At 44.6% G+C, this 24,651-nt stretch overlaps 1 protein-coding gene across 8 annotated transcripts in view; it reads left to right on the forward strand.

Moving 5' to 3' along the window:
* LOC102305620 (EBF transcription factor 3) overlaps positions 1-24,651 on the forward strand; it is a 68,461-nt gene that overhangs the window by 32,678 nt on the left and 11,132 nt on the right. For 2 of the 8 annotated variants that reach the window (XM_005914153.2, XM_014337171.2), the window contains exons 7-10: positions 6,991-7,072; positions 9,070-9,211; positions 13,992-14,125; positions 14,269-14,395. In XM_005914153.2, the coding sequence (XP_005914215.1) occupies positions 6,991-7,072; positions 9,070-9,211; positions 13,992-14,125; positions 14,269-14,395 (485 nt within the window). The remainder of the gene's footprint in view (positions 1-6,990; positions 7,073-9,069; positions 9,212-13,991; positions 14,126-14,268; positions 14,396-24,651) is intronic. The other 6 variants (XM_014337158.2, XM_014337180.2, XM_005914155.2 and 3 more) reach the window with 3 other exon arrangements.

Raw genomic sequence — 24,651 nt, forward strand, 5'->3', positions numbered from 1 at the left:
CACACACACACACACACATCACCACCACCACCTCCACCCCCTCTATGCTCACACACAAAGACCATATTTACAGGGTCAAAAGTAAAGGCTCTGGGTCTCTGGAGACTGCTTTTGCTGTAGATCTTTCCTATATATTTGCAACACTTTTTAGAATTTATTTAGCTAATGGATTTCACTCGGGCTCCTGGGTAGCTCACTAAAATCTTAAATGTGTATTTGTTTGTGGTGAATTGTTTTTTTCTTTTCCATAACAGAATAAGAACACGGATAAATGAATATAACACACCCCTTAACTAAATATCGTGCCAAATTTTACACATGCGCACGAGAATATTAAAAATTATTAAGCCATAAAAGCGGGGGTTTATATAATAGAATTGTTTTTTGTCAACAATGCAACAGCTATGCCATGGGTTCATATGTGCTACCTTTGTGTGTGTGTGTGTTTGGTCTCATGTGTGCGCGTGTGCACATTCACTTACGCTCGTGTGTGCACGTGTGAGTGTGTATGTGTGTGTGACTCCATGTGTGTGATTCATTCCAGGGCAGTTTTAGTCCTTATAAAATATTCATTTTGGTTGTGCAGGGCCCTGTAATTGCCATCTCTCACCCTGAATTATTTATACCTCGCACAGACTGACAAAGCTTTGCCATACGGCCCCAGATGAATCAGAAAGCAGCCATCTCTGCTGCCAACAGCACTGGGCTTTCACACAAATATGGCAGCCACGTCTCTCTGCCTGGCCTCTCTTAATTTGACATTTTCTTTTTCCCCCTGCCTTTGTCCTAGGTGCACAGAAAGGTTACCTGTTAGCTTTAAGCACCGACCCGCTCTCTGTCTTTCTATCTTTATACCCCCCACCACCTACATGACAGTCCACAGTGGGTGTTTTTTTTAAACTCTTCTGAGAATGCGTTAATGTGGTGCCGATGTCGCAGCCTCATGTTTCATGATGGCTTACCAGTTTTGACAGCCACTTTAGATGTATGTATTATACATTAGTAATAATACGATGCCGAAATACACTTGCATACATTTGAGCATGCATGGGCAGACAGCAAAACCACTGACTCACTGACCTATATGTTACACACAAACAAACGCTCATATACATACGCATGCAAATTAGCCCCTGCTGGCCTGCTGGGTCCAGCAAGGCTTTCTGTAAATGGTCAAAGCCCCCCTGCCGGCCTTGCCTGTACAGATGTGTTCCTCTCCGTCTTGCCTGGGTCTGATCACTCCAAGGTGCCACAGGAGAGAGACAGCGGCGGTGTATGGCTCTCATTGTAAACCCGCTCTGGGGCCTTCCAGAACCCCACGTCCAACACCCTAAATACTACTATTCACCCTGGCCAGTTACTCCAACATATGCTTATCTTCCATCTCACTAGTGCAGGGAGGTGCTGACTGGTATTTCCTCAAGGCCTCAAGCTCCAACGCTGACCAGTAATCAAAGCACCATATTTCTCCTCCTGCAGAAAAATAACCTGGAGATACCTCTATGCCGTCCAGCTGGTGAGCAGAGTAAATATTCCTCAGGGCTGTATTGTGGATGTACGTGATTATTTTTGTAATGTCAGCCACCTCATGAGGAACACTCAGACTGTCACGGTCATTATCAGTAATCATCATCACATTTCTGTGGTGCTTATGATTAAGTAAAATCTAGGAGTTCCAGTTTGGATGTAGATGATGCCGGCACTATAGCAGCAACCAGTGTTTTATTCGTTTTTACAACAGGGCCGTGCAAGACAAAACAACGCAGAATTATTTATGTTTTGTGTCTTATTATATTGTGTTCAAAGTCCTAGTAGAGAAAAAGCTGTATTCAGAGTAAAACAAAGAACAGCGTGCAACAGTACACAGCCTCAGCAGTATCTTGATGTGAGGGGATGGGAGAGGCAGAGAGAAAGCTTGGGGCTAAACATGCAGTATGTGGCGGGCTGGAGCTAAAAGCTGCATAAAGCACACAGCCTTAGTCCACTGTTAGCAAGTGATGGATAGTTAGCAGGAGCTTCGAGTCTTCGTCTAATCTGTTACAGTAAACCTGTGCCAAAGCCTGAAGGGAATCAGTGGGGGCTGGCTAGGAGTGGGTTTGACGTGAAACCATTTGTGAAGACGAGCGATTCTCTTAAGTAAGAAACTAACAGTGTCCAGCGAGGGAGAGGGATAGTTAGAGAGCGAGAGAGACAGGAGGTGAAGAGAATGAGTGAGAGTGCGAGAGAGGGAGAGAAGGAGGAAGAGATACAATAATGAGTCCTGTAGCCATGGAGTAAATGAAGAGGGATTGACAGAGTGAGGGATCCTCAAGTGAAATAATGTCAATGCCACTCTGCCCATTAGAGAGAAAGGGGGATGGTGGAGGAGAGGGTAAAGAGGGATGAATGGAGGGACACAGCTACATCTTACGGTGCAGAGGAAGCACATAAATTATTTGTGACACCCTCACAACACACATACCACCAACAAAAATATGAAATATGAAACAACAAAATGAACTGACAATAGCAGCAGGAAAAAATAAAGAAATGAAAACAAAAAAGGCCTTGGAAATACCCAATAAATTCTTTGAGACACGTTGTTGGGATATTTGATGCCGAACAATAATAATCACAGTGACATCTGCCTTGCTGCTCTCGGAGGAGACGGGCAGAGCCCGTGAGTGGAAGGGGTTAATCTTCCAAACCCAATAAGGTTGGATAGTGAGGCACTTGTTCCCCGATAAAGAAGTGATAGGATCTGTGGGTCTGGTCCCTTGGCGCTTGTACAGGGGTAGAGCAAATATTGTTAATGTGCTGTGGTTTACTTCAGCTAAGGCGAGAAAAACAGCTCTGCTTGACGAGAGAAGACAGTGGCAAACATGAATACGACGGGAATGGCCACGGAGCTCAGTTCACCCTCCCAGGGACTTAACTGGCACATATATCCGAGCCCACTCAGTTGCATAAATAAGTGTTCGGGAAGATTAAGATCTATAAGTGTCTCTATTTCTCGTTTTACCTGCTCCGCCTTGTCACAACAGGGATCTGAATGCAGTTCAGTGAAGTGCCTAATAACTGGAGCAGTAGGTAGGGAAGGCAGGAGGCTTGACATTAAGACCCTGGCGTTTTGGAAATCCGATACGCTATTGACCCGTGTACTACTATCTCAGCGTAGAGATCTGGTGTCAGCAGATTGTAGTCTGGTGTTAGGAACCGTTTTCTTACAGGGCTCCTGTAACAGGGGCCCATTGAGTCTGGGAGGCAGCTGGGGCCTGATGGGCTGGAGCTGGGTGGTGATCGATACTCACCGCCCTGCAACGGATGACCTCACTGTCATGGCTGCCGGCTGTGGACACTGCATGCTAGTCATTAGTGCCGGGGCACCAATCAGGAGCTTAGAGTTGTCAATACCTGACTCTTACAGAAACCATGGCCATCTGTCAGTGTATTGTGTAGCAGCCTAAGTAAATATGGGCAAGCTCTTTTGAACAATAAGAACAAGGTGTACTATTAGAGAACGGAAAATATATCCTCATGTAAGCAACTAAAGAAACTGGTGGGTGAAAACACGTTTTAAAAAAAGCTGACTTTTTTTTGTAAGTCATAAAAAAATCCGAAAAAGAAATGGATAAAAAAATGTGAATGAAATTGACAGGACAGCGAGCCTCCACTGTCGATAGAGCCTTCTTAATAATACAACATTATCCTTATTTGCCCTCTTCACTCAAATCAAAGGAATGGACATTTATGCATGAGTGACATCAACCCGGCAATTAAGTTGGTCATTTAAACGAGAGAGGGCCTTCCTCACCTCGCCTGTTTGTTTTTTCCCCCCCTCTCCCTCTCTTCTTTTTTTCCTATTCCTCTTCTGTTTGATGATGGGAGAGGGTGAGCTAGAATTAGGGCGATGGGTCTTCCTTTGAGTGTCAGCCTAAAATGATCAGAGTAAAGATAAGAGGGTCTAGCAGCCCTCAAATCAGTCAAAGTGCCAAAGTCGGCCTTTTTCTCCTCAATTACCGGGTCTGTGAAGCCAGGGAGTGGAAGGCGCAGAGCCTGCTGCATTACTAAAGAGACAATCTATTTCCCCTTTGACCAGAGGGAGAGAAATCATTATGGCATGATTAGTAGCTTCAGCAGTGGGCGAGCATGGAGGTACTACAGGAGAATCGTATTAATTGCCTTAGACCAAGGCATGAGCAGGATTGTTTTAATGTTGATTTGTGGACCTGTATGACTAGCTGTCGGAGATAAAAGCTGATGTCAGGTCTTAGTTATACTGGCAGACTTCGGGCATGCAGACAGAGAGGGTTGATGTCAGAATGAGCTTCTGTGGCTACACTGAAAGTCTTTCTCTATATGCCTGTCAATGTCTTCCTCTTTGTCTTCCTTCACACTTCGTAGTTTTCCTCTACGCCTCCCTCTTTCCTTCCCTCTACTCCTCTCTTTCTCTCAGATGGACTACACCCCAGCCCACCCCACCCCTTCCCATACACCCTTTCTCTCTCTCGCTCTCCTCCAACTGATAGCTGCCTTGGCCGATTATTTCATCCAGTGCGGTCCACTGAGAGCCTCCTCTCCCGGCTTTGGAAGAGCTTTAATTAGCCATGTTAATATCCCCTTCATTGGCCTTAATATCACTCAACACCTTCCTCCATCTCAGCGGCCACCAGGGTCCCCCTGTCCTGTCAGAACAGCTGATTATTGAGAAGGATAGCTTTAATCAAACCTAATTGCAGTTCATTCTTTCTCTCTATCCCCCTTTGCCCTCCATTGCCAACATCTAATGGCAGCGACGACTTGATATCCCATTAAAAAACAATTAAACAACCTCCTTTTGTCTCTGTGCGTGCCAAAACACCAGCACAAACTTCTGTAGATATTTAAGAAGTAAAAGAGAGAGAGAGGGGCCTTGTCTTAATTGCTCTCCTTTTCACCAAGGACCAATTTGCACTGTGCTCATGGAGAATCTTAACCAACTCAAATGTAATGGATGCTATAGCGCTGCCACTGCTGTGGACTATGAAAATTAAGCTTATCTTTTTAGGAGAGAAATTGTGCTTAATTGCCTTCATAACAGTAAACATAAAGGAGCTACTTTATGATAGCGTGGGCACTCAATTTCTTGTGTTTATTGTTTCTTAACTTTTGGTTTTGCTGTAGTGGGAACAGTATGTAAAAGCATTAAAGTATCCCAGAAAAGAGACAAGACTAACTCTGAAAGTAATGTGTTTCTTTTATGAAGTCAATGCATTGCTTGGGAAATATATTCTATCTCTTGCTTTGACATAAATTGTTTACCAACCGGTGATGGATGTACGTGCGCATGCCTGCACGCACATATGCATGTAGATGTGTGCACGCGCGCACACAAATACGCACCACCCGCCTTGCCCAATCTATATGAGAGGCGACAGACAAATAAAAGTCGTATTTCAGGTCTGCTTTCCGCAGATGTCTGCTGCTCTACATTATGGCTCTTTGGGGAAATAAAAACAGGGTCAGGGAATTAGAGTACATAATGGTCATTTTGATGATCAGCCAACAGATGCAACCCGAAAACACAGTGAACACAATCAAGCGAAATGCACTAATGACAAGTCAGGTTTTTTATGGCCTCACCACACACCGACAGGCAATCAGCATTCTGGCATGGGTTAAAATGTCTTTTATTGATGTCCAAGCCAAAGCTTCTTGGATGTGGAGTGAAAATATTTTCTCACCTCTCCTCTCCCTCCTGGGCCCTCCGCGAAGCACAAGGTATAGGAGTCTATCGAAGAACGCTTCTAAATGACCAGTGCATGTGTTAATGTGGCCGGGGTTAGAAGGGTCATTTCAGACTCTGATTTATGGCTTGGCCAGGATCCCACTGGGCGAACGAGAAGTCTTAAGTGTTGTGAAAGCGTCCTCGCAGGCCACACAAGCCACTGTATTTAGCTGAATGAAATGTCCGTGCAATCTATGGTGCAATCTATGGTAATCCAATGAGCCGCTGCAATTCTGTGAGTCAAGTTAGTATTACAATGAAAACCGCAGTATTGCATATAGTAATGCTAGTGCAATGTGATGAAAAATAAATATCACAGCACTGTATTTATAATGAATCGGAGAAAGCAAAGGCGCAATCAGTCATGATTCTGTGGGGAGAATTTGCAAAAACAACAAGTCGATTTCATTGTTTATTCTGTGTGGTTGTGCGGGATTTTACACAATGGGCTACATCTGAGATAATTTCTCTTATTGGTCTTGTTTTTAGTTTTCCTCTCTTTAACTATTTGATGTCTGTAAAGCCTCATCTGATATACAACTCTCAGTACGAGGGCTTATCAATAAATTCAGCAAGACCTGAGAAGGCGGCTTACAAACTAAGCAAGCCCAGATCTCACTCAGACGTGACATTTGTTCAGAGACGATTAGCCAGGTTGTAATTTGTGGCATAATTGCCTCACCCACCCACAAGAACATGGGTGTGTGTATGCGTTATGTGTGTGTATGTGTGTCTGTCTGTGCGCGTGTGTGTGTGTGTGGCATACGGTGGTCCCAGGAGTGTCCGCCTAATTGCCTGACAGGACTATAAGTTTTGTGGCGCGCTCTCACCTTGTTAGGTCCTTTATCCCTGATGCTCTTCAAACAAGACCTGGTCACAGGTGGGCCTCATTTGCTTCCCTATTGAACAGGAGAACTTTAATTGCACAGGGGGTGTCCTGGGATTAAAGCGGTGGGTGGAATATCAAGTGACTTCCTATATGTTAGTGGCAGATGGGAGTTGGGAAAGACCCGTGAACTCAGGTGAGAGGATGAGATCACAAACAGCTCTAGATTTTGAAAGAATAATAAAGAGTGCGACTTCTCAAACCGAGATACCGTGATGCTCACACGGTGAATGAATGAATGTGGAAAATGGGTGTGCTTGAGAAATCCTGTTGAAATATTCTGTCACCTCGCCAGCTAAAATTCCAGCTTCAAAAGTATAATTAATATTTTTGCTTTTTCTTTTCTGCTCTCTCACAGATTCTTCCTAAAGTTCTTTCTCAAGTGCAATCAGAACTGTCTGAAGAATGCAGGGAATCCACGAGACATGCGCAGATTCCAGGTGACTGAAATCTATTTCACACATATGCTCTATTTCTGTCCCTGTCTTTCACTGTCTCGCTCTCTTTTTGCAGACACGCACGCTCTCACACACACAGGTGTGCAAATGCACAGCCACAGCTGCTCCACTATACTAAGTCACACTGACACAGATTCACATATGAATACATTTTTATTATTGGCACTGAAGGAGGCAAAAACCAGGCAAAGAGAGAGAGAGAGGGATTTTGTGTCCTGTGTGCTCTTGGACAGAATATTTATTAGGGAATACCATCTGACACAAATAAGGATATAGGATTTAAGAGTGCCATCAATTGTGTCCCTGACAGCTTTCTGAGCCTCTGCACAGAGGGGAGGACGATCCAACCAAATGTAACAACAGTGTTAACTCACGAACTGTCTGGCAGCGGAAACGCATACCTTCTTGCACACGCATATCTGCAAGCACGCCCACAGGCAGACACACACACATAGACATATAGATAGATGGGATACACGCTAGGAACCCTTGCATATATGTTTATCCACATATGCATGTACTTTATGTCAAAACCATGCTTTTAAAAAAAAAAAAGAAAACATTATTGTAAGCTAACAAAATGCTGCCAGTTAAAATACATTTTTACCGTCTCTTAACTCAGTCTTATCTAAAGTGTCAAATAGTTAAGCCTTCAAATGATTGACTCCCTGTTGTTCCATTTGTCTACCTATCCTACTCAGCAGCCCACATCACCACAAGCAGCCCACTAGGTCAAGGTGAGACAGTGAGAGTTTAGTGTGATTTGTCCTATCAGGGTAACGACAGCCTACAGGAGGGCGGCCGTCACTGGCAGCACTGTTTTGTGATAGACACATAAGCCAGCATCCTCCAGGAGGAAGCCCAGATATGAAACAGACAAGACAGGGTGTCCCCTCCTGATGTCACTACCATCAGACCTCCCCTGCCTCTTCAAATCTTCCCTCAGGCTGAATGTGGACTGATGCGTGACAGCCACCAAGGGCTTTCACCTCTCACTCCTATATGTCAAAAGGAATGCAAGAACTTTTTGCATCACTCTTTTTGTGTAACTATATTATTTTCCCAAAACAGAAGATGTTTTTACTTTTTATTATCATCGATTGCCTTTATTCCAGCAGTTAGTATGTCATTTGCCCTAAATAGATTTCCCAGATGTGCCACCGTAGGTGTTTCTCTGGCTAAAGTTGTGTATTCTGCATGCCTTCCACTCTTCTTATTACCCCAAAACCAGCTGGAGGCCAGAAAGGGCCCAATCCATCATCCTCAGCTTGGCCCAACTCTGAACCTGCTCACAAGAATGGAGCTCTTTCACTTCCCCTTCTCTCCCCTCCTCTCCCTATACCCCCACCTACCCCAAACCAACCAAAAAAAGCACCCCCTAAATTCCACTACTACACCGAGGTCACTTACCGGCGAAGCAAACCTGAGAGGGGCTCTCTGTTTCCGGCTCAGAAACACTTTGGCCATTCACATGTGGCTCACTGTTTGGAATGTGGTAGCCAAAAAAACAACAACAAAAATAAGCATTATGAAATATGGAGTATGGCTTGGAATTTGATCCTAGTAAAATGTTTGCTGAGAGATGGGATAGAGCACTGTTCAGTTGCTAATGACTCCAGTAATATTTTAAAAGGGAGGCCTTCCATCCTCAAAGAGATGGACAAGCTGATCAATAATACCGAGCTTCGCCTATGATGACAGTTGGTAGAGTGGGTAAACGGAAATGGTATTTTAGTGATCGAAATGTCAATTAGCTGTACACAAATGCACGACAGTAAAAAGAAAAAAGGAAATGGCAGGGAGGGGAGGTTGATGTAATGTGATCTGTCCAAAGAGGACAACCAATTCATGAGCTTTAGCACCTGGACACAACAAACTATTCATACATCCCTCAGAATGTCCCTAAACCTTTACCAAAATGTACTATTATCACCTTCAAACTTGCTCAATGACATGTTTTGCTTTTATTCCTCTCACAGGTTGTCGTATCGACGACCGTCAATGTGGACGGCCATGTCTTGGCTGTCTCTGACAACATGTTTGTACACAACAATTCCAAGCATGGGCGAAGGGCTCGCAGACTCGACCCTTCAGAAGGTACGCCTCCTTATCTGGAGAATGGTAGGCACATTTTTACATCTTATAATTTGCTACGCTCCTTTTTCTCATAGTTTCTTTCAGACATCCTCCCATTTTTTTCCTCCCAGATCACACACCTAGTTGCTTCTAGTTGCTTAGAAGCTTTCGTTCCTCCATCACTTTCATTTTTTTTCACTTTTTAAGTTGCTTTTGGCCTCACTCATACCTGCTGTTATGTCTTGATTGGAAGCAACATGCATTAGTCAGTGTTTATCATTTCAGTATCGCCAGCGAAGATGATAATACTCGGACTAATTCACTCTTTTAAAATTTTATACTACTTCCAGTCTCTTTATGCACCTACATTTGTCTTAAAAGCCAATGTGAAACATGATCAAATTGCTGAAGAATTTGGCTGTGAGGTCAATTTCCTGCCACTGGGTTCTGCAGTTTTAGCTGTGAGAGAACTGAAACAGGGGGAGGAAGGAGAAAGACAGAAAAGAGGGGGGAGGTAAGGGGGGTTGCTAGTGTGTGTGTGTGTGTGTGTGTGTGTGTGTGTGTGTGTGTGTGTGTGTGAAACAGAGAGAAAGAGAGAGAAGGAGAGAAGGGGTGTGGGGGGTGGCCTATGAGAAAAACAGAACTTACTGTTTTTCTTCCAACTGATTCCATATGATAGACTGATTGCCTTCTCAGCCAAAAGAGAGAAAAGTAGGACCACCAAACCATGGGAAATCCAAAAAGTAAAATGCACTAAACATAACCTTCTGACCCTTGTGGCCTCCGCTTGCAGATGGGAGCACACACAGCTGAAAGACTGCAAGGAAAAGAAAGAAAGAAAAGTTAACTGACTTAGCCCAATTGTGCAAATTGCTTATTTTCAGATTTCAAGGGCCAATTATGGCTGGGCAAACAGTTTATATACACCACTGACTAAAACAAGCTTCTCTACACATTAATGGGCATTAATGGTTCTATCACCAAAAGCAAATGTAATGTTTAATACAACAACGACTAATACAAAAAAAAAAAGAAAAAAAAAAGACCAGACAATTAATATATCTCAGTGCTCTCCAGTCCTAGTGGGGGAAAAGCTAATCTATTTGTTTTTGTCTTTATTAATGACTCCTCTACTGGAGAACAAAATCAAATAATTAAAGTCCTGCCCGGAGCACCAAAGTCATTATGTTCCCTGACGTTCTGTTTGTGTGTTTCACGTTTATGACACGATAGGTGTGGATCGCCTAGCAACCAGTTTCTTAATGAGGAGAGCAATTAAAGAGGTTGAGCCCTCGCCTCCATGTTCCCCCGCTCCCATGGGACCCCCTGCGTTGTGTGTGTGTGCGTGTGTGCACGCTCGTGTTCTTTACAGGTTACCCTAACCCATCCTTTTTTATTCTACCCTTCACCACACTCTTCAAAGCAGCAGAGTGACGCCCCGTAAAGCAAGAAAAGAAGCCATTGTCAACCGCCCAGTTGAACATGTCTTTGTCTAATAACTTTAACACACCTTCCCTCTGCTTAACTGTGTGTGCTCACACAAGTTGAGATTTGTTTTTTCTCTTTTTTTCCCCCTCCCTCCCTCTTAGGCTCGGCTCCATAACAAACTAATTTAACATGCATCAACTGCGATTGCTCACTTTGTTTGCGTCACCTTTAACAAACAGAAATGTGACACATGAGAAAAGGAGAGCCGGTCATAAAATGTAATTCCAGCCATGTCCTCCACACTGCTTTGACAACTAGCAGGCAGACAGCATGCTTTAAATTAGCAACACATTCTTCCTTGGGAGTTCACTGGGCGAGAAGCCTTAGATATGTGACTGGCTGACTGACTGTGTGGCTGAAACACAGAGGCATCCTTCCTCTCGGCTCACACCGCACTTGCACCGACTGCCTCGCATTGATCAAGAAGTGCTGCCCCCTGTTGGCACAGAGGGGCCACAGCCTGTGGATGACAGACTGAATCTCGCCATGTGACATTTTTGTTCACTTGTGTGTACTGTCACACAACAAGCATATTATGCATTCAGACATGGATGTTCTTTGTGGCTGCCTGTCACTCAAACATGTATAGATTCAGGCTCAAAGGTGCATAAACATGCTCACAAATAGCTGAGTCTTTCACACAGAGACACACACACACACACACACACACACACACACACACACACACACACACACACACCCACACACACACACACACAGACACACACGAACAACCAGCACTGACACACACAGAATTTCTCTCTCTCTCTCTCTTTCTCACTTACTCAGACACACTCGCGCACACACACGTTCCTTAGCTCAGTTCCACCATTATAGAGCCCCAGACAATATAGGAGACTCAGCATAGAGCCTGCAGCGCCTGCCTCATTTGCATGCCAAGTGGCTGTAATGCTGTTAGGGTTTATGCAATAAAGACAAGTGAATCCAGACTGCTGGGCCTAAGAGGAAGAAAGAGAAGGAGAAAAGAAGGGGGGGAAAAAGGAGAGGAGGAAAGGAGAAAGAGAAGGAGAGAGTATGAGAGAGAGAGGCTGAGAGTGAGCGAGAGAGAAAGAGAGAGAGAGAGAGTCAAAGGGAACAGATGGCCCAGGGAGAGGTAAAAGGTATAATCCCATCAGCTGCACTATCAACCGACCATCTGGACATCCCACAGCACAATTACAACACATTTCAGCAGGCAGAACAAAGGACGGCTTCACGGGGCCACATCAGACCTGTTTGAGTGTCACAATACTAGAGCTAGGACCTCCTCCGCTCAGATCTTGGATCAGTTTTGACGTCCTCCGCGGCTAACCCTAACCAGAAACGACAAAGATTAGAGCAGATCCCAGATCAGCACCCCGCGATCAATTCACAGCGAAGGCGATCTTGGAAAAAAAAAAAGTCAAGCAAACAAACAAAAATGGACAAGGGTAACGTTTTAGCAAACAGAGAGAGAGAGAGACAAAAGAGCCCCCAAAACAAGCCATGACATATGAATTCAAATTCAGTGAATTTCCTCAGCTGTAGCCCAAAGTTTGCAAAAGACTTAGTGGTGCAACACTCAGAGCGGCAGGGCGGCTCTTTGCATCCTCATCCGTCCACTCCTCATGATGCCTATCATCTGCTGAGGGGGCATTGTGCGTGTCTGTCATCAGATCGCCTGCGCTGACTGTGTAATCCACTTCGCCACGGTCCCCATTCAGCACATGCTTCCCTCTCTGTCTGTGCATTGAGACATATGCAAATTTTTAGGCAGAAGGGTGGACGGCTTAGGGCCTCAGTCGCTGCCTCACCATGGGTCCTTCTGCGTGTGGGAGGGGGCACTGGGATTTCCGAGGTAGTGCGTCTGCGTGTGTGTGGTTTTGTGTGCGTGCGTGCGTGCGTGATTGTGTGTGCGTGTCGCAGGTTCCAGGCTGCAGCTGCCCCCCAACAGTCACCGTCACCATCAGGCCCTCTTCTTGCCTCCTCCTCCTTCCTGCCCCCCTCGCTCTCTCATCCCCAAAGTCAATTTGTTTACAGTAATTTTGAAGGGTGAATTATTTGCTGTAATCGTCCGCACTGATGAAGGTCAGGCCCTTAGAGGGGGCCCAGCATGCCCATAGAGGGTTGGTCCTCTTTCAGACGCTCTGCTTCGCAATTAAGGAAAGCAAATGTCACTCCTCCAGGCCTCACAAATGAAAATCTGTACGAGGTGATTAGCATGAAGTCAACAGCGCCTGTTAAAGTCAGATTCCCTGTAGTACCAATGTGTGTGTGTGCACTTTATGGGCACGGAGAGAGAGCAAACATGACCTGAACAGACCCAACAGCAAGGCAAACAAAGGGAGATGTCTTGTCTGAGGTGATCCATACAACAATGGCTGACTGTGATTTACTTACTGGATGGAAAGGATAATAGAGGTTTAGAAGTGAGCTTGTAAAGGGGAGAGAAAAAAAAGGAACTTGCAAAATAGTTGCTCGTATTTTGAGGATAAGGGAAAACATGCACAATTCATAGTGTGTTAAAAGATATTGATGGAAATAGATTAAATTTGATATTGCTATTTTATGGCTAGCTGTCATGCTATTTCTGTTGTAAACACAGTGTTGTGCTGAGCACCATATTAAGGTAATGCATCAAATGACAGTGAATGTGAGGCACCAGATCACTCAAATTAGATTATAATAACAACCCAGACTGTTGATGAATGGCAGAGCTACGTAGCAGAAGTCATGCCAGATGAAAAGCATTGTAATAAACAATATGAAATGGATTGAATCGATCACAAAAAGAGAGAAAAAAAAACACAATCTGAATAATTCATGAGTGCATTTCACGTTATGAAACCTGAAACTACGCTCACCGCCTGCACTGTACTGCACATGAAGAACAAAGGTAATGAAATAACATGAACCAGCAAAGCTTTAGCTTGTCATTTCCACTTTAACAGCCTGTATTCTTGACTCATTTAAGATGTGTTCAACTTTGAAATTTTACTGTACATGCGGGTGCATGCTTAATCAATTCTGATAGCTACATTTGCCCTGACACATAATTTGCTCCATCAAATCATTTTCCTGGTGAGCCTGGCGTTTAGCCTTTGTGAAGTGGACCATTTGAAGGGTCTGCTTAACTACACCACTCCAGCGCACTGATAAATGATTTTGATTCTCGTGCCTTAAAGGACAAATCCATCATTTTTTTTCCAGGGGCAATTTCCATGATATGTCTTTTGTGAGAGAGATATGGAGGGCTCAACGTAGAGGTGGCGCAGTAATGTGTCTGAGTGGAAGGAGACGCGAGGCCTAGTGTTGAAGCTTAGGTGCTGAATTTGCTCTTCTCTTTGTCTTGGATAAGCAGCCACCCCATGCATCAAGGCTATCAGTCCCAGTGAGGGATGGACCACTGGAGGTGCCACTGTCATCCTCATAGGGGACAACTTCTTCGATGGCCTACAAGTTGTGTTCGGCACCATGCTTGTATGGAGTGAGGTACGATGTAGAATTTCACATTTTATACTCAATTGAAACCCATCCACAATATTAGAATAATAATTATTAAGACAAACTTTCTAGTAAGTAATGACCGCTTATACCCTCTTTTCTTTTGCTTTTTTTTAATCTCTGTGATCCAGCTCATAACTCCCCACGCCATCCGCGTCCAGACTCCACCTCGGCACATTCCCGGTGTTGTGGAAGTAACGCTGTCCTACAAGTCCAAGCAGTTCTGCAAAGGTGCCCCTGGAAGATTCGTCTATACCGGTGAGTCAAAACTTCCTCCACCCTGCTCTCCCTTTTTCTACAGGCTTATTCATGTACCCCCGCTTTTCCCCCTTCCTTCTGGATGGAGCCCCCAGCCTTAAGTCCAGGCACTAATAATGAACTAACCGTCCGACTTGCTGAATGTTGAATGTGTGAGATTTGCACTGCTCGTGAAAAGCTGTTGTGGAGGGGGGCGGCTACAAGTGCAACTCGATCCCTCTCTGACCTGCCACCATACAAGGTCGTTGCCAAGCTCTGTTAGAATCAAGCTGTCAGGAAAGTTATTTCTGCCAGTTCTCTTTATCTGTTCTTTAGTGAGACAGATAATGCTTTCTGCTAATGAGCCAATTTTTTATAAGCCAAAATGTGATTTCCTTTTTTTTTTTTCTTACAATAAATCAGATTAGAAAAGCCATATCTACTGTAGGTTAAGTGCACACATATATCTGGTTATTCTCATGTATGCTGAACATGAATTCATAGGAGAGAATTAACGGCAAAGAGGGAGAGATATGTACGTGAGAGAGAAGGGGAGTGTGTGTGTCACACTCTAAGTAAAGGATCTGATTATCTTGGCTAACAGAAGGAAGTGGTGGTCTTATCTGTCATCATTGGTGAGGAGACAGAGGTTCTGGGGGTCAGAGCCTGTCTGACCTGGAAGCCTCTGACTGTTCCAACTCTGATGGGCAGAATGAAATGGGGGTGCGTCAAGGCACTCACACTTCCCCCTGCACTCCCAAGCCTCCAAGCACAACCCTGGCCTTGCTACGCTCAAGGCCAGGGTTGTGCAGCCCCCCCCCCCCAACTCCCTCACCCAAAATCCCCATCCAGACCCCTCCATCCTGGGGCAGCTGTTTCTCATCAAGTCCCCCCTCCCACTTCCAAAATCTCCAGCACCACCACCTCCACCACCACCCCCAACCACCCGTCCCCTTCTCCTCCAACCGTGCAGTCTGGCCCAGCTCTCCTGCATTTAACCTCCCTAGCAGGAGCAGAGCAGAGGCCAACAAGGCACTGGGATAATGAAACAGGAGTGTAGTGTGGCTGCGTAAGTGTATGTGTGTATTTGTATGAGAGTGAGTGAGGGGGAAATGTGTGTGTATGTGTGTACATGTGTTACTGTGCAGCCCTGAGAAGGTGTATAAGTTAAGACATTAATGGCTTCTATAGCACCCTAGTGAAAGTGCCAGGTCCCTTAAGAACAGACCCCATTAGTCACAGAGGCTAAGCGGATTGGGATGATTACCATCAGGTTTTACTGGGGAAACGTGTCCCCTTCTCCCTATCTTTGTTGTTTTTTTTCCCACCATTCTTCTTCTCTGTCTTCCCTGGGTTCCTACTCACTTCCAGTTAGTATAAAGATACAATTACCCCTCGAGGCAACGGTGGTACAATTGATTAGTGTGGTGAATTAAAAGAGAAAGTCACCAATAGACAGGTCTGGCTCCTCTGCTCTGCTATTCCCTATGTGGCTTACCCTGATTGTACAGGGGTTGACGCTTGAGAGAACGAAACCGTTATAAGAGCAGAATGCATAACGCTAGAAAAAGATATCGCTGCTTCCACACGTACAGTAGGTAAAAGGATGTTAGCTACATCTCTCGGACATTAAAATGACAATTGGCTGATGCATTGAGTGCAAGAGAGCAGATATTGTATTTAAGAATGAAACTCATTTCCAGCTATAGCTTTTCTTTCTGTTTCTGACTCTTGAGCAAATGGCACTTCATTTGCAAATAGATTTGGAGTTATAATAGCACATTACATGGGCTGAAAAGGGCATGTAGTGACACAGTGCTGTCTAAAAGGCACAGAAAGGCACGGTGTCATATTGGAGAGCACCGTGTGCATATCAAAGGTCTAGTTATCAAAGCATATGGCTTCAAGCATGACTTGAGAGCACGGCTTGAGAGGAGTGCCTTTTTAGACTTTTTTTTTATGTTGACTCTTCTTGCACCACCACCCTAATTGTGGAAATTTAACTCGCTCAATTTAAGAAATTATCACAAATTACCAAGAGTCAACACAGAGGAGACTGCAGTCAATTCGAACAGCAGAGGGACATGTCCTCACTCGGCTTAGCACCCTGGAACGGCTCCAAAACTCACAATCCATTCTCAGAAAGAGAGCACGGTGTAGTATATGTCAAATAATCCTGTTGGCATCGACTCTTGAATGTTTAAAACACTAATGAGACAAACAGACATACTATATAAAACTTGAGAAGCCTGCAGTTTACCGACTGCTTTAAATAGCTTATATCCGTTCTTTAAGTGGCACATTTTTAAAGGAATGACTTGTTGCCTATTTTGATGTTTTACAGTCTATACCTTTTACCTTGTCGTCCCTTGGAGCTTGCTGATTTGTCCTCTGTCTAATCCATATATTGGTTATCTATTGGTCAGGACAGGACTGGTAGAACCAGCTGTCAGCAAGGTTGTAGAAAATCAAAAGGAGAAAGTCCTGGCTGTATCTGAGTCAATACTTTATTATACTTTTCACTTTATTAAACCCTAAAACCTGTACGTGCAGGCCAGATTAAATATTTCTAAACCAAAAGGTCTCAATTTTCTGGCCTCATTTGCAGCATTTTCACCTTTTTATTGCATACTTACATAAGTGTATGAAAGAGTAAATCATAAATAAAAACTTGAGTGTACAATTCATCCAATTTAAGCTCCTAATTGCATCAGAGCTTTTGGTTTTCTATCTTGGCCAAGTTTCCACGAGTGCTCCCCTCCAGGGGCAACGATGCGGGCTCTTGGTAATATGGTTCTGCAAGCAGTCCTAACACACTCAGCCACTATTTATCCTAATCAGTGACATCCACATAACCAGGATTGCTTAAAATGAACCCCTTCCGCGCCCCAGAAAACGCACATTTACCGGGACCCCATTTGTCATGGGTAAATTGAGGGTCAGTAAACTTCGCCTGTATCCTCCAGTGGGGATCCAGGACATGCATCATAACGTTAGGAGAGAATGATTGGCGAAGGCGAGCTGTCACACATTTGTCAGGGGGAAGGGAACATTATTTGCTAATTTCCCAAGCTGGGCACTGACAGGGTGCTTCGTCTTCAGACCTTTGGTGACCAGCATGGCTTCGCAGCTATTAGTACAAGTCAAGTGTTTTTTCTTTTTCTTTTTTCTCCCTTCACTGTAAAGCGGCAGTAATAAGAGCCATTCGTTCGACCTCACAAGACTGCAGCACACACTGGGTGAAGGATTTTTGGATGAAGCGGATGCCCCCATACAGTGTTCTGTTCTTGCCAGGCCTTAGTTGTGGCCAGACAGCCTTGAGGGCTGATGGATCACAAACTTTCCTCGTCAAGGTGACGCTATCGACTCCACTGCACCAAAATCTGACAAAATGGGTATGAGGCAGTCATTCATCAACATAAGGACAAAGGGGTCATGTGTGCTTCACTCAATACTGGTGGAGCTCAAGAAATGTCAACCTTGTAAGGGATGGAAAAGGGAGATGTTGATAGTGCAGAAGTAAGGGTTCTTTGTAAATACACTTCCACTAAAGCTTCCTGCTTTATGAAAGTCAAACTATTTAATGCCAGTCTCCAACATGTATGCACCCACACTGAGCTGACAACCTCTATGCACAAATCAGAGATATAAATAGTGAAGTCCACTTCTCAAATCCAAAATTAAACCCACTTAATGTTCTGCTCTTAGAAAGAGGAACACAGTGTTACAGCGGTGGACCCTACTCTCCCTAAAAAAAAGGGAAAAATTAAACAAACAAATGCAGACGTCTTTATCAAAGCACATCAGATAGGGTCCTGTGCTGACCAGCTCGTGAATTGTCCCTATCCTTGCGTCTCCTCTCCGCCCTGCCGTCACTTTGAAGTTCCAGACTTAGAAGCTGATCAGATGAGGCGCTTCCTTTTCATTTCCTGTCCTGATGGGTTGGGTTTGGTACTCGGTTGGTTGCTGGTCAGCGACGGGGTGTGGCCTACAGCAAAGATATGCTATAATCAAAGGCATTCAAGGAGGTATGTAAACAGATCTGCTTTTGAGGAGCTCTTTGAAACACACACGCCAAATGACTTCATATTTCCGCACCCTTTAAAGCCACTCCGCACAACATTTGTGATATTTCTAAAAAAAAGGCTGATTTAAAGGAGGAAAAAGAAAATCCCCCTGCAGTATGAACTGCTACAATGAGAAAAGATGACATAGGCATTTATAAATGTCACTGCCACAGTCACGTGGGTTGTAACCAGTTGGCACAACAGTTTTAGCATGTGTCAAAGCATGTTATCCACTAGCCATATCCCCATACCTACCTGTCTCATTACAACTCTGGTATTTAGCACCAGCTCCACGGGAGTGGAGCAGACACTCATTGCCAAGTTAGATGGGCCTGGTTTGAAGGCCTTGTGAGCTTGTGTGGAGCACGACAAGGTTCCACGGAGGAAGGTCCTTGTGTCCAATTAGAGGGCTGACGTGACACGTGCTCGCACTCCCCCACTGTCAGGCAGCTTGTCAGGTAGGCTTTGAGAAGCACACTGTGGCATTATTCCACAGCGTGTTATCAGCAAGTGACCTGTGAAATCCAGCTCCAGGAAATTGATTGAAATAAGCACTTGCAGTTGAGCATGTATTTTCCCCCATTACATCTCTCTGTGAAATGCATTGTGGTTATCTTTCATGAGAAAAATGAAAGCATAGGTGCGTGCTTTTTTTCCTCCCAGTAAGGATGGTATTCATTGATTTAATTTTAATTGGACCCACTTTTTGTCCCACAGTATCGTTAGAGGTCTGTTTTGTAATAGCTCTTAAAATGGATTGTCCTCACGAAGTCACAGCATCAGTCCTCTGCCACGGGAAAGATAGACACAGGAGGCAGGGAGGGGGGCTCTTGATAGACGAGGATCTTTCCCTCCTCCTCTTTTTTTCTCTACCTCCTCTTCTTGCCCCATTTTCAGTATGATCTGCACCCAACGGGCTTTAAAAGAACTCCAGCCTCCCGCCCCCTCCTCTGCCGCATTTTGATTGAAATTCATCGGCAAGTTTATTGAGAAATGAATGAGGGAGGCAGCACGGTATTGACTTTGAGAGGAAAACACAACTCATCTTGAATGAGGGGGAAAATGCGGCCGTAATTTAGCCGTCATCGATCTGTGCCCCGTCCATGTATTGATCTTCATTTTACAATATTAATTTGCGCTTGCAATCAGCTGTGAAGGGAACCCATTTGATTTCTGTTGGCCGGTAATGTGTGAAAGTCCGCTGACGTCCTCAGAGAAGTGGCACAAGTACTTTAGATGTCATCTAAGAGGATTGAACAGGTGTCTTCGGCCCTTTCTAATAATACCACCGATATGAAGGGAGTCTGGAATTATGGATGGGCAATCTGTAACATTGCTCCCTTTTAAGCGTGTTAATTACATTTTATCTGTTGCAGGAGCAATATCTGCTGGAGACTGTAACTGTCTGGGTTTTTTCATCTGTATTGGCTCAAAGTTCATGAAATTTCAATGAACATTGATCTGTCTCCATTGATTTATCTTAACTGCAGATCTTTGAAATTTTAATTTCCTGTTCATCTTGAGACTGCTGGAGATGGAATCACTGAGTGATAACTGGCTGCAGTGGATGGAGATGATATGGTCAGTGTTAACACAGATGAGGTTTGCTTTGCGTGGGTTTGCTGTGAAAATTTCAATTTGCCTTGGTTTGGTGTTGGTTGATTTTTTTTTTTTTAAGATGGTCTGCATGCGTATTTTCTGCTCTCAACACTGGAACACATTTATACTGAGGAGCAGCAGCATGACTTCTGTATATCACGCCTTCCTTGTATGCACAGGAGTCCGTTTTAATTCCTTAACGCAACGCTGTGAAGATATACGCTCGTCCTACGTCCGCAGCTGTTGAATATTGACGAGAAGAGGTCGTTATGTGTGTTGATGCTGTTGTGAACTGCATCCATCTAACAGACTGCAGGTGCCTAGAAGGCTTCAGTTAGACTGTTTGACAAGTCACAAATGCAATAACACTTGAATGAACTTCTGCCTGTGCTGTTTATCTGTCTCCCCCTTTCCAACTCCCACTCCACCTCTAATTTGTGTTAAGGGGAAAGAAAAAAATAACTGCTCAATGGTGTAGGAGGAGTGGAGATAAGCTCGAAGCAGTTAAGTATAATTAGCGAAAGTAATAGCTGGCAAATGGCAACAAGGCTAGGTTTTTATCTCCTGGAAAGATAGAGTTATCGTAATAAGCTGTAATGGCTGGCAGGAATGCTAGTACTCTGTGCGAGCTTCCATTCAGGCTCATAGACTTAACAAGGAACAATTTCCTTTAAATTTACTGCTTTGCTCAAACATTTCCCTATGTTTTTACCTCGATACTGTAAGCCAATACAAGTGTTCAACCCGCTTTCATATGGACTGTGGGCACACTGTGCTGTATCGCCATGTAAGCACTTCTGGCTGCCAGAGACGGCCATGTTACAGTGTTCTTGTAGAGCGGTTACTCATGTCCTATTTCTAGAGAACATGGAGAAGGAGCAGCGGACCACACTCAGATGCCATGTACACGCCATCCACTCTACATTTTAAGTAAAGTGGCTCGACTGAGGCGGCTAAAGGAGCTCTCAGAGAAAATGTGTTAGTGGCATGAAAGGGTGGCAGATTAAGGCATCAGATCAAAATAAGATTGGGAATTGCACATTCCAGGCAGAGGAATCTCACTGAAGGCCTGCCATGCATGCCCGTGCGCATGCGTGATATTCAAAATTGGAAATGATATGGTCACAGCTGCACACCGAGTCATGCATTCCATTTCTTCATATTCTGAAACATGATCATTCACTCTCTGGAGAGAGAAAATTACTGAAATATTCATAAAAATGTTCTTCCAAACCTTCGTGAAGGGGAAGCACACTCTTTATCACGTCTGTTCTTTCGTCACTTACCATGCTAATTTTGCTCACATATGGCAATAAATCCTTTTGTTATCAGCTGTTTAACTTGAAACGTATTCGCCGTCGCTTTGTTGTCTCATTATATTTGTAAAATTTGTATCACGACAGAAATTAAACCCCGGGCCATCGCTGTGTATATAAGACAGGCAGGGAAAGAGAAAAAAAGAGATATAATTGAACAAAACACGTAACCTGTCTAAATCTGAGCCGAAAATGAGAGAAAATGAAAATTCTATTAGTCTCTAATGTTCCCTCTGCCACCTCCCAACATCCCCCCCGCATGTGCTCTTCATCTCTCCTGCAAAGTATTCAAATGCAAGCCCTGCCTTACCTCCCCGTGTCTCTTTTTCTCTAATTATCCATGAGGTCAGTAAGCAAAATGGGGAAGAAGCCAGGAGATCAATACAAATTATCCCTGAGCAAACCAGTGCTGACAGTTTGAATTGCAGCATATGTTTACCCAAAATCAGGCAATTTATCTTAATATCAGGCGAGTAATGCAGCAGGGGTGAGAGGTCACACAATCTCTCCACCTCATAATTACCCGCCTCTAAAACAGGAAAGTGGTATTGATTGGCCGCGGGCCGGGAAGCGGGCGTGACTGGAACGTGCCAGCGACCCCCCCACCCGTATCATACCTCCTCCAGTCCCCCCGCCCCCCCTCCCCTCGGCTAGACTCCCCACCCAATTCAGGATTTATGGGATGTGTGTGGAGGGTTTCATGTTTCCTTGCAGCGATTGAGAAGCCTTACAAGGAGGGGTAAGGAGGAGGTTAGGGGGAGGGGGGCATGCTTTGTCCACACCCTCATCCCACCTCTCTCTCCATATTGTACTGGAAGGAGCAAACAAATTCTGGCATGCATCGAGTCATGCCGGGGCATCACAGAGCTGCTCTTTAGAAGAGAGTAAAGTTTACGACAGAGTGTGAAGTTGGAACATAATGATGTGTCAAGGATTAAAAAAGACATGAGGTGAAGAGGTGGGGCTGCTGTCAATGTGTGTGGTGTGAGGAAAAGTAAGGCGAGTAGTCCCAATGATTCTTGTAAAAGCTCAGCACATGAAAGAAAATCTTTGCCTGAAAGAAAAAATGTGAGGCGCAATGCAACGACTGCACTCATAACACATTTATTGTCTAGATTGAATATAAGTGCTCAGTATATATCATCAGCAGCTCTTACAGGATTATTGACATTGTCTGTGTCTGTCTGCACTAGTGTACATGCTATGACTACAAAACTGTCAACTCATCAACTGACAGCACCGTTTAGCGCTAATGCAAGTCTCCATCAGCTGTCAAAAGCATTTGCATGAAATCAATAGCAGATGGCGGTCCGTGTCACCAATTTCATTATGCCGGGGTTGTTACAAAGATCATCTCCATGATAGATGAGATGGTGACATGTCGACATGTAGAGATCATGCCTGACGCTTGGACGACAACTGCAGGCGATTCTGCCAGGTGTTAAACCATGACGGAGAAAACTTTACATCTAATATCGGTTTAGTTCGAGGCGTTTCGATTCCTTCATATTTAGAAGTGTAATAAACTGTGAAAGCTGTCGACAAAATCCAGCATAAACCACATTTCAAGGATTAAGGAGACCCTACCCTCCAAAACATGCATTTACAGGAGGGCATCATTATCATTGGAGAGGCACATCAAACAGAACACCTCTCCCAACCTAGGTCTTGTCCTGTACTGTACGTCTCTCCGGCTGTGTTCCCAGCATGCCTGGCGGGTTGTGTAGGCCCCAACTGAGGCAGAGGACAGGAGAGCGTGATGTATCACCCTGAGAGAGCCCACTGACAGCCTCTGATGATGGATGGCCTGATTATGGAGTGCTTTTTACACATACACAATTTACATCACACTGAGCAGCAGGGTCTGGCAGGGCTGCCGTGCACATACACTCTCTCTCTGCCGGCCATATGCACTCACATCTACACACTCGTGTGTGTACACATGCACACATGTACAGGACTGCCAGAGTGCATAGATAAGAAGGGGAAGGGGGGTGGAAATAACAAAAGAAAGGGGGCAAATTCCTTGCTATAGCCTTGTCATGTACGATCAATACGGCAGATCAATCCTTTATTAAGGAGAAGATGGCTTTCCCCCACATTCCAAGGCAGACCTTTGTCGTTTCGGGACGCATGATGACATGTCAAATCAGATTTCCAGCAGTGTATGTTGTTGTGGCATGGGTTTATTCAGGTGTGTCCAGCCTATGAGGCTGAATATCACTGTATTTGTAAGCCAGATCCTTGCTATCGATTATCACCCTGCATTGTCCATGCTTGAACACATAACTGCTCCACTTGAGCACGGTTGAGCTAGCAATTACCGTATTTGAGTTTTAGCACAAGTGGTGTGTTCGATTATAAGTATGTGTGTGAGTAACATAAGTATGCGTGAGTAGGTGCAGTATGCCTTATGGGTGTGTTTCGGGGTTGTGCAAGTGTATCTGATGTACAAAAGAAAGAATGAGAAACATAAATGTTCCTTTTCCTGCCCTGACTCCCTGGCTTGTGCTCCAGTGGCCCTGCCTGCCTCTATGTGCGTGTGTGTGTTTGTGTGTTTGTGGTGGGGGGGGGTTGCTTGCTTTCACATTCTCTGGTGTTCAGCAGGTTCAGCGAGCTGTGCGGTGTTAATGCTGAAATTACATGCTGAGTAATGAGTGATGGGCCAAATTACAGGCTGAACAATGAATAGAGGCAGGCAGCTCTTATTAGTCTCCATAGAAAGCCATTGATTTATGAAGCGCCTTGCTCGGTGGAGTTACTCTCCTGAAAATGATATCTACATTGAGAAGTGATGTTCTCTATTAAGTCGTTCCTTCCCCCTTTACACTGCTCTCCTCCTTTCTTCCACTCCTCCCCTCCTTCTCTCCTCTGCCCTGCCTCCCTCGCCTTGTCCTGCCTATGAGTGTACACATGATTGTTTAGAATCAGGCGGAGCTGTAAGGAAACCTTCAATTACCCATTAGGACTGTCAGACATAAAACGCCCTGCTCTCACCAAAGTCTGGGTTATGATTCATTTACTTTGTGCCTCTGATTCATCGCCCAATATGCTTCATGCCCCAGATTACTATTTGAGGGGTGGGAGAGATTAATGGCTCCATGGGATCTGCTGCCGTATTTCACACGGCCAGTGTTGCAGTACAGTTGGTGCAGAAGGGTGAAATGACGGCAACTTACACTAGATCAATGTGTGGACAGCCTTTCACAGATTATTAAGGCTCTGTTAGATTAAAAGACCGCCGCTATGTAGTTTGCTTTAGTCAATATTCTCAAGCAGATAAAAAGGGGGGGGG

The sequence above is a fragment of the Haplochromis burtoni genome, unplaced genomic scaffold (assembly GCF_018398535.1).
Source record: "Haplochromis burtoni strain Fernald_Lab_line unplaced genomic scaffold, NCSU_Asbu1 Contig_7, whole genome shotgun sequence".
Classification (NCBI taxonomy): domain Eukaryota; kingdom Metazoa; phylum Chordata; class Actinopteri; order Cichliformes; family Cichlidae; genus Haplochromis; species Haplochromis burtoni.